At 45.3% G+C, this 10247-nt stretch overlaps 1 protein-coding gene across 1 annotated transcript in view; it reads left to right on the forward strand.

The window, feature by feature from the left end:
• The window catches only part of LOC311237389 (putative E3 ubiquitin-protein ligase HERC1), a gene marked incomplete at its 5' end in the record, with an annotated part of 186538 nt that extends 176545 nt beyond the window's left edge, over positions 1 to 9993 (forward strand). The window contains 1 exon segment of the mRNA XM_084325228.1: positions 9139 to 9993. Coding sequence (XP_084181354.1) covers positions 9139 to 9324 — 186 coding nt within the window. The 3' untranslated portion in view covers positions 9325 to 9993.
• Positions 9994 to 10247: the final 254 nt, after the last annotated feature.

Genomic DNA, 10247 nt, shown 5'->3' on the forward strand with positions numbered 1-10247 from the left:
ACACTAGGCAGAGAGCAGCTATTTTTAAACCAACATGCATTACGTTCTGTGTTCTGCCAGCACTCTAATCCTACTCCCTCTCCACTCTCCCCCCAGATGATCCCACTGGACTCGTTCGTGGCCCACAGTGCCGACGGAAAGCTGGTGCCCGTGATCCCCGGAGGTCGCAACGTCTCCCTGACCTTCGCCAACCGGACGGAGTACGTGGAGAAAGCTCTGGAGTACCGGCTGCACGAGATGGACTCCCAGGTTCAGTGGATTTTTATTCTTATATTCTTATATATATATATACTGTAATTTTCGGACTATAAGTCGCACCTGAATATAAGCCACAGGTGTTTTAATGTTTAATTACCATATGTAAGGGTTCGTGCACAGAGGGGATTGTCGGGAAAGAGATAGCTGTTTGAGGAAGCTCCCATTTATTAACATTTTTGTTTAAACAGTAACGTTACTAACCAGTGATGCCACAGATTACTTGTAAAAGTAATCCGATTACTGATTACTGATTACTCCTTTAAAAAGTAATCCAAGTTACTTTACTGATTACTTGATTATCAGAGTAACTTAGTTACTTTGAAAGTAACTAGGTTACGAAGTCGTCGTCGTTCCCCCAACAGTTTTTTTAAAACGCTTTATTGAAAGTGCATAAATTGTTTTTAACTTGTTTCTCTGCACATAACGTAAATTGTTAAACTAGTGCTTCAGCTTCTGTACCATCAAGTATGGTAAAGCAACAGTCTATGATGCTCACAGCATTAGAGCAGCCAGCCAGTGGTTTTACAAAACCAGTGTATCCATTCACATCTAACAAATGCAGGCTGAACTATTCAATTATATCAACTGTAACTATTAAATTGTTTTTATAAATGTCTCTCTATAAACATACAATCAGTCTCTCTTTAACATGTAAATTAACTGTAAATCTGGCAAATAAGAGCTTTTGCTCTGCCACCATCAAATATACATTAATCAATAGGGAAAGAAACAATCTCTCTCTTTTGCTGTTTGGCTGGCCTCCGAGTCCTCCTGTACCTAGTCGAAGCGTCGTAGTGTTGTGATTCCAGATGCTTTCAATGCGATTGGATGTGCTGTTTTTAGCGGTAGACAGTATTTACGTTTAGGTCGCTTTCACATATAGTTTTGGAGGACTCGGTGCGGTTCTGGGGGTGAAGTTGCAACATTGTTGCATTCTTCATTTGGTTCGCCTGCTTTCACACAGAGGCGGACCGAGACCTTCTGAACAATGTCACGCGGTCGAAAAGGGCGCTTGTCTATTGGACAGTGGAAATGTGTGTGTGGCTGCTGCGATCCCGTGTGTGCGCGCGCGCGTGTGTGTGTGTCTGTGTGTGTACTGCGGAGATCAGCTGTCTGTGTCAGATCAGCGGAGCCGAGTTTTGACATGGCATTGATCCATTGTTCTATTGAAGCACATTACCACCATCCTCTCGCTAAACAACTTGTAGACCACAGTGTTTTTATGAGTGCCCACAAGTAGCTGTTTTAATAATATAATAAGCCGCGCGCCTCGGTAATAATAATAAGCGTTTTTTCTTCCTGTAAGCGTTTTGGGGTGGAATTCTCAGACGAATGCAACGGAGCCCTGCTGTCACACGATTGGCGCATATGTCACATGACGTGCTGTGAAGACCCGCCCTACTCTGCCTCTGATTCGCAGACTGTGGATGGGGAATGTGATTGGGCCAAAGCAGAGTCACTCACAGACAGAGAGTCCAGTCACGCCGCGGGCCACATTCTTGTGTAACCCTTTCACTGCCACACCACGTCACTCCCAAATAAGAAAAACAGCTCAAAAATGTATTTTTGACTGTCGAAAACGAAATAAAATACTGCATTCCGCCTGCATTATGAATTTATGATGAGATAGTAACGAAATAGTAATGCACAGCCACTTGGACAAGTAACTGCAATCAGATTACTGGCTTTTAAAGATTAACGTGTTAGATTACTATTTTCGGGGAAAAGTAATCAGATTACAATAACGCGTTACTTAGTAACGCGTTACCGGCATCACTGTTACTAACGTTAGCTCACGGAACGATAGCTAGTTAGCCAACGCTAGCCAGCACCTGCGAAAACGAATGCCAAACTGATGATATCAGACGTTGATATCAGGAGCTATCAGTAGCTAGCCAGCTAGATACAACGTTAGACAATGCCTCATGTATTAAACTAAAGTGAATAGTTGACTGGGTCATTTTGTTTAATGCTTCAGTTATGTTGAAAGAGGAGCTCTGAGCTGCTCATGCACTCGACTCTTGCCGTAAGGGTTTGTTGACATGGGTCTGTGAGGGGGAGGAGGAGGGGCAAGGCGTGCACTGCTGCAGCAGCTGTGTGCCTGTGAGAGAAGAGCGAGTCAGAGTTAAAGGTGGTGGACTGTAACCTGTAAAATCCATAGATTTAGGAGGTCCCCTAGTGGCTGTTAGCTGTAAAAATCCATAGATTAGCCGCACCATAAGCCGCAGGGTCGAAAAACGTGGAAAAAGGTGCGGCTTATAGTCCGAAAATTACGGTATATATATTAGGCCTGTCCCGGACTAAGGATTTGTATAGACGACTTTGATTGGCCAAAAGTTGCCGATAGTCGACTGGTAGTGGACTACCCCCCACCCGAATGCTAATTATTTTTTTTAATAAATATTATTATTATTATTTTTTTTTTCTATCACTCCATTTGGGCTGTGGGGGCTGCTTAACACTATGGCGACCGGAGCCCCGCGGCGATTTAGGCCTCAGAGGACAGAGGATTGTAAACAAACCGATGTAAGAGATATATATATAATTTATAGTATTGCTATCTGTCCATTCTCATTGTCACTTGAGTGCATAAACCATGCCTTCATAATGGCTTAAAGAAAATAAAAATCCATCGGTTGGTTGTCATTTTATAGCGTCGTGAATATAAGGTATATCGCGCTTTTCGCCTAGGCTTTTCTGCAGGAGGCTGCAAAAAAGGCTAAACGTTGGCGCCGTTATATCAAACGCCATTTCTGCTGTATATATACGAATGAAATAAAACAAACTGCGTAGCATCCGGACTATTACAGAGCATCTATGGATGAAATGGGGGCGGCGGGGAACGCCGATCAGTATTATTGATTAGCAATAGAGTGTGCGTTCAGATAGCCAATGTCAGTAGTCTATCACGTTAGGTTATAAAACAATGTCCAATCCAGCTGTAATTTGGGGTAATATTATCCTACCGTCAGGCCATGTGATCGCCGGCAGCATTTCCTCACCAGTCATCGGATTCTGGTAGATCGATATGAACATTGGCTAATCATAAATCCCATTATTCCACGCTGAAGAATACGTTCGGCAAGCTGATCAAAGATGGAGGGTCTTCGTTTGGAATCAAGGCTCTATGATCCGCCCACAGGACTGTAAAAGCAATTTTTTTTTAAATCCCCATAATGATACTGCAGTGGAGCGATGGCGCCCCTAAGCGGATCTGGCCGGTACTGCATGTTTCGAAAATCAAATATGTGGAAAGATCCTGCAAGTGAATCGGGGACCTAATAAGTGTTATAAATATGGAATAAAACAATAACAACTTGCCACAAGTATATAAGTGGCTCTGGTCCACAACGCATGGAATCGAAACACGTATATACTCGTGAACGGACGCCATAGTGTTAGGTCGCTTTCACATAGAGTTTTGGAGGACTCGGTGCGGTTCTGGGGGTGAAGTTGCAACATTGTTGCATTCTTCATTTGGTTCGCCTGCTTTCACACAGGTTTCTGTCAGGCGGACCGAGACCTTCTGAACAATGTCACGCGGTCGAAAAGGGTGCTTGTCTATTGGACAGTGGAAATGTGTGTGTGGCTGCGATCCTGTGTGTGTGCGCGCGCGCGTGTGTGTCTGTGTGTACTGCGGAGCCCAGATCAGCGGAGCCGAGTTTTGACATGGCATTGATCCATTGTTCTATTGAAGCACATTACCACCATCCTCTCGCTAAACAACTTGTAGACCACGGTGTTTTTATGAGTGCCCACAAGTAGCTGTTTTAATAATATAATAAGCCGCGCGCCTCGGTAATAATAATAAGCCGCGTTTTTTCTTCCTTCTTCCCAAGATGCACAGACATATAGATAGATAGATAGATAGATAGATAGATAGATAGATAGATAGAGAGATAGAGAGATTAGATGCAGTGTGCTTGTTTTGCAGTGAGTGCTGCGAGCAGTGGTAATAATAATCACTTCCTATATTTGGTTCGCGTTTGGTCCGCTGAAGCCGAACCGAGACCTACGTTTTCAGGCGGACCAGAGTTCGCCTGCTTGGTCCGCGGACCGAGTTCGACGCGCATTCACACAGACCCGAAAAACCGGACTATCGAATTCTGGTCCGAAAGTCCGGACCAAACAGCCCCTGTGTGAAAGCGACCTTAATGTCTGAAGGAGTCGACTGAAGGCTTCTTGTCCTCTGCGAAACCAAGCAATTGGTCCACTGATGGATGGATACCTCTTGATATTTGTCTAGTGTGTTCATTAGATGGGTGAAATCTTCTCTTTCAGTGCCTCTGTGCCCATTTTCTTAGGCAGTTAGCCTCGCTGGTATGAGCACCATTAGCCTTAGCAACGCTTCTAGGCCTCTTTGCTTTTGGAAAGAATGATAAATTTTTTTAAAAATATATTATCCTTTTTTTTTTACTAAGATCATGATGTTGGCAGTCGACTACGGCTCCTTTCGATCGATTAGTCGACTATTCGACTAGTCGAGGTCAGCCCTAATATATATAAAGGCAATATGACGGCACTGAGTGGACCTGCTGGTCATTTGCGTCTGTGAACGGTTGACTGCGTGCGGTAGGTACAGTGTCTCCGAGCCTGGCCCGCAACGGAAGGGCAAACACCGGCACAGACTGTTCTCAGGGGCAGTCGCATTCACGGTCATTCAATGTGATTGTGAGTCACCTGGGGTCGTTATCCCTGTGACTGATTGTGTCACGCCCAAAAACAGATGGTTTAAAACCGTCTACTGTACCCCTCTCTCTCTCTCTCTCTCTCTCTCTGTCTCTCTGTCTGTCTGTCTGTCTGTCTGTCTGTCTGTCTGTCTGTCTGTCTGTCTGTCTGTCTGTCTGTCTGTCTGTCTGTCTGTCTGTCTGTCTGTCTGTCTGTCTGTCTGTCTGTCTCTCTCGCTCTCTGTCTATCTCTTTCTCTGTATATCTCTTCCTCTGTCTTTCTCTCTGTCTCTCTCTCTGTATGTCTCTTTCTGTCTCTCTCTCTCTCTCTCTCTCTCTCTGTCTTTCTCTATCTCTCTCTCTGTCTCTCTCTCTCTCTCTCTCTCTCTCTCTCTCTCTCTCTCTCTCTCTCTCTCTCTCTCTCTCTCTCTCTCTCTCTCTCTCTCTCTCTCTCTCTCTCTCTCTCTCTCTCTGTCTTTCTCTGTCTGTCTATCTTTCTCTGTCTCTCTCTCTCTCTTTCTCTCTCTCTCTCTCTCTCTCTCTGTCTATCTCTTTCTCTGTATCTCTCTCTCTCTCTCTCTTTCTCTGTATCTCTCTCTCTCTCTCTCTCTCTCTCTCTCTCTCTCTCTCTCTCTCTCTCTCTCTCTCTCTCTCTCTTTCTCTCTCTTGTGATAGCTACACGCCCTCTCCCTCCCCTCTCCGTGGCGGTAAAGCGGTGTTAACACACTGTTTGTCCCCGGGTGTCCAGGTGGCGTCCGTCAGGGAGGGCATGTCCACCATCATCCCTGTGCCCCTCCTCTCCCTGCTGACGGCGCGGCAGCTGGAGCAGCTGGTCTGCGGTCTGCCCGAGGTCTCCGTGGAGATGCTGAAGAAGGTGGTGCGCTACCGCGACATCACCGACAGCCACCAGCTGATTGGCTGGCTGTGGCAGAGCTTGGAGGAGTTCACCAATGAGGAGCGGGTGCTCTTCCTGCGCTTCGTCTCCGGCCGCTCCAGGCTGCCGTCCAACCCGGCGGACATCACGCAGAAGTTCCAGATCATCAAGGTGGACAGGGTGAGGACCTTTTTAATGATGAGCACCTCTTATTTGATTACAAGCGCCTGTCGTTTGCCTCCCAAGATGGCCTCTCTGATTTGTTAATTCTCTGGGAATCATTTCAGTACATCTCAAAACTTCTTGCACCAGGGTTTGGGTTTTTGAGCTATAGGAAGTAGAAATGATTAGTGTGTATTAGCTGATAGTGGAGGTCAATGGAAAAAGAAAACCATTGAAGGGGACATATTATCAATCCTTTCAACAATATTATATCAAATCAAGTCAAATGTATTTGTATAATGGAATCACAACAAATTGCCCCCATGGGCTTCACAGATCAAGAAGACAAGTCACAATAGATCCACAACAAAAACCACCATAAAATCCACAATTCTGCAACACCCCCAGATGTTCCCCAGTGAAGATAAGGAACGACTCCCTAATGTAACACATACATAGTAGCAATAGTATCTAAAGTAAATAAGAACATTTTAAATATTTAATACTTGAATATTTATGAATACAAACAAAATATTCTGCACCTCCATTTTTGGTGGGTATAGCACACATTTAGATTGCCATAATGATTTCCTTCCCAGGCTGGCTGGCTGCCCCACACCCAAGAATAACACATTTTACATACTGGGCAGTACATTACCGTAGTTAAGCAGTGTTCCTGGCTCCAAAAAGCACAGCTAATTGATTAAATCAGTGCTAATGCATCTCTCTTAACTTAAGACATTTCTAAGGGGCAATAATTGTGAACAGCTGGTTTGGACTTCAGACCCTGGTCAAACAGCGAGGGGCATCTCATCCTCCTCCTCCTCCGCTGCCAGGACACATGTCAGACCGAGCCAAGTCGACACAGTGCAGAGACCAGACCAAACCCAACGTCCATAATGTGTTCTCTTTAACCCTTTCACTACCACACTGCAGACGGTTAACCCTTTCCCTACCACACTGCAGACGGTTAACCCTTTCACTACCACACTACAGACGGTTAACCCTTTCACTACCACACTACAGAAGGTTAACCCTTTCACTACCACACTGCAGACGGTTAACCATTTCACTACCACACTGCAGACGGTTAACCCGTTCACTACCACACTGCAGACGGTTAACCTTTCACTACCACACTGCAGACGGTTAACCTTTCACTACCACACTACAGACGGTTAACCCTTTCACTACCACACTACAGACGGTTAACCCTTTCACTACCACACTGCAGACGGTTAACCCTTTCACTACCACACTGCAGACGGTTAACCCTTTCACTACCACACTGCAGACGGTTAACCCTTTCACTACCACACTACAGACGGTTAACCCTTTCACTACCACACTGCAGAAGGTTAACCCTTTCACTGCCACACTACAGACGGTTAACCCTTTCACTACCACACTACAGACGGTTAACCCTTTCACTACCACACTACAGACGGTTGACCCTTTCACTACCACACTACATACGGTTAACACTTTCACTACCACACTACAGACGGTTAACCCTTTCACTACCACACTATAGAAGGTTAACCCTTTCACTACCACACTGCAGACGGTTAACCCTTTCCCTACCACACTGCAGACGGTTAACCCTTTCACTACCACACTACAGACGGTTAACCCTTTCACTACCACACTACAGAAGGTTAACCCTTTCACTACCACACTGCAGACGGTTAACCATTTCACTACCACACTGCAGACGGTTAACCCTTTCACTACCACACTACAGACGGTTAACCATTTCACTACCACACTACAGAATGTTAACCCTTTCACTACCACACTACAGAAGGTTAACCCTTTCACTACCACACTGCAGACGGTTAACCCTTTCACTACCACACTACAGACGGTTAACCATCTGTAGTGTGGTAGTGAAAGGGTATTGTCGCAGTGAAAGGGTTAACCATTTGGTAGTGAAAGGGTTAAAGGGCAGATGAAGTAAAAAAACAACGTGTTAACTCATGGCCCTGGATTCAAACCTATGCCAAATAATGAATTTTTTCACATTTGTATATCAAATTCCATTCTTAACCCTTTCACTGCTGCACTACCAAACGGTTAACCCTTTCACTGTGACAATACACAGAAGGTTAACCCTTTCACTGCCACACTACAGAAGGTTAACCCTTTATTATCACACTACCGACGGTTAACCTAGCCGCATGGGGGAGGGCGGAGGGGAGGTATGGGCAGGGTAATAGTAGAAATACATATATATATATATATATATATATATATATATATATATATATAGGCAATACAATTTGATTTGAATATAAAAATATAGGAAAAGATAAACAGTGTAAACAATATACGTAAAACTTCCAACCAATAAAATACATTCATGGAGCACCTACGGGTGGCTGCAATTAGAAACTGGCCCCTGTAAATGTCCAAATCCCCCCCCCCCCCCCCACCAATGTACAGTTTCTTCCCCTTCGGATGTATATATTTTTATGATCTCTTTTTACTACACAGTTCTGTATATCTGTTTGTCGTGTATGTCATAAATGTCATGATGAATTGAAAATGGGGACCCCGATGTAAAAAAGAAGAAAGTATTTTTAGCAGTTTGTTTTGTATTGACCCGTACTGTATTGTACCCATTCTGCAATCTGTTAATAAAGTTTTCAATCAATCAATCAATCAATCTCCGATCATCATATTAAACTGAATTGACTTATATCAAGCCCCGCCCTCTTTTCCTGATCCTCCAATCACCAACTGCGTTTGTCCGGGGTATTGGTCCTTCTTGGGGTTAACATCACTGTGTTTTGGCAAGTTATTTGATCAATGCTCAAATTAAGTCCCTGACAGCATTGGTCTCGCTCCAAGAGTCTGTTTAGTTTGGAAACACTTAAAATGTTGGTTTTTAATGCCCTTTTATGGGCACTTTAAGTCATTGATAATTAACTACATTGTGAAACAGTTTAGAAGCTATTTGGGACTGAAATGCTTTATACTCCATTGATTTCCACGAACATTGCTAGTAAATGCTGAGAATTTCTACTTATTGAGAGTGCTGTGAATGGACTGGAATAACATCCCATTTTATCACATTGGCTTCTTAAATTAGATTCGATTAGATTCAGCATAATATCAGCTCCGCCTCCCTCTCCACAAATCAACCGTCCTCTCTCCTCCCCCTCTCCCCCCCAGCCCATCAACGGCCTGCCCACCGCCCAGACCTGCTTCTTCCAGCTGCGCCTGCCCCCCTACACCAGCCAGTCTGTCCTGGCCGAGCGCCTGCGCTACTCTATCCACAACTGCCCCTCCATCGACATGGACAACTACATGCTGTCCCGCAACACGGACCCAGCGGACGGCTCCGACACGGAGTACTGAAACGCAGACGACGTCCGACGGCGTCCCCGGATGAGGAGTTGTTTCGCTCCGAGGCGGTGAAGCGCTGACGGACGACACGCGACTCAGAAACGTGGCTCTGGAGACGTGGCTCCCTTTACTTGAAAAGCACAAGCTGTCTGTGGTGTCCTTCCTCCCTGCTCTTTGCCTCATGCGCGCGCACACGCACACACACACACACACGCACACACACACGCACGCACACACACACGCACACACACACCGAACACGCATCTTGTTTTTTGTTTTATTTCATTCTGGGGCAATAGAATAGCTCTCCCGTCTGAGCAGTTTAAGAGGCCAGTGAGGGATTTATATAATAAGGTAACTCCCCCATCAGGGTGCTCTGCAAAAGGGAGATGACCTCCTGCTAAAGTACACTATATACACAGTACTACACGCTCAACATGTCGAGTTTATAGCTTTCTGAGTGTTTTTATTTGTTTTTGTCAACAGGATTCTTCCTTTGGATATACCCCCCCCCCCCCCCCCAGATTCATTCGGGGGAAAGTTGCATGGTACAGAATATTTCTTATTGACTGTTTTTGCTTTTTGCTTTTTTTAAGAAGACAACGAGTGCATACTTTACAGGAGCGTTATTTATGCAGCGTGAATCTGCACTGGACATGTTGCCTTAAAGGGCACGGCTGTCTTAACCTTACCGGGTGGGACGGGGAGGGCTGGGGGGGGGGTCGGGTCGGTAGGGTGCGATTACATCAGTGTTCTTACTATCGTGCATTGAAATGTTGTGAATTGTACTTTAATGGTGATGATAGGTCGTTACGTCGGCATCGTTAGCCCTCCGCCGACACGAGAAGATGCCATCTTATCTCAGACGGTTGTGTGGTACGGTCTCACCGGGCGGGCGAGCGTCGCTTTATCCTGCGTTGCGTGGTTTAATCTCC

This window comes from Notolepis coatsorum (genome assembly GCF_963971535.1).
Source record: "Notolepis coatsorum genome assembly, chromosome: 11".
Taxonomy (NCBI): domain Eukaryota; kingdom Metazoa; phylum Chordata; class Actinopteri; order Aulopiformes; family Paralepididae; genus Notolepis; species Notolepis coatsorum.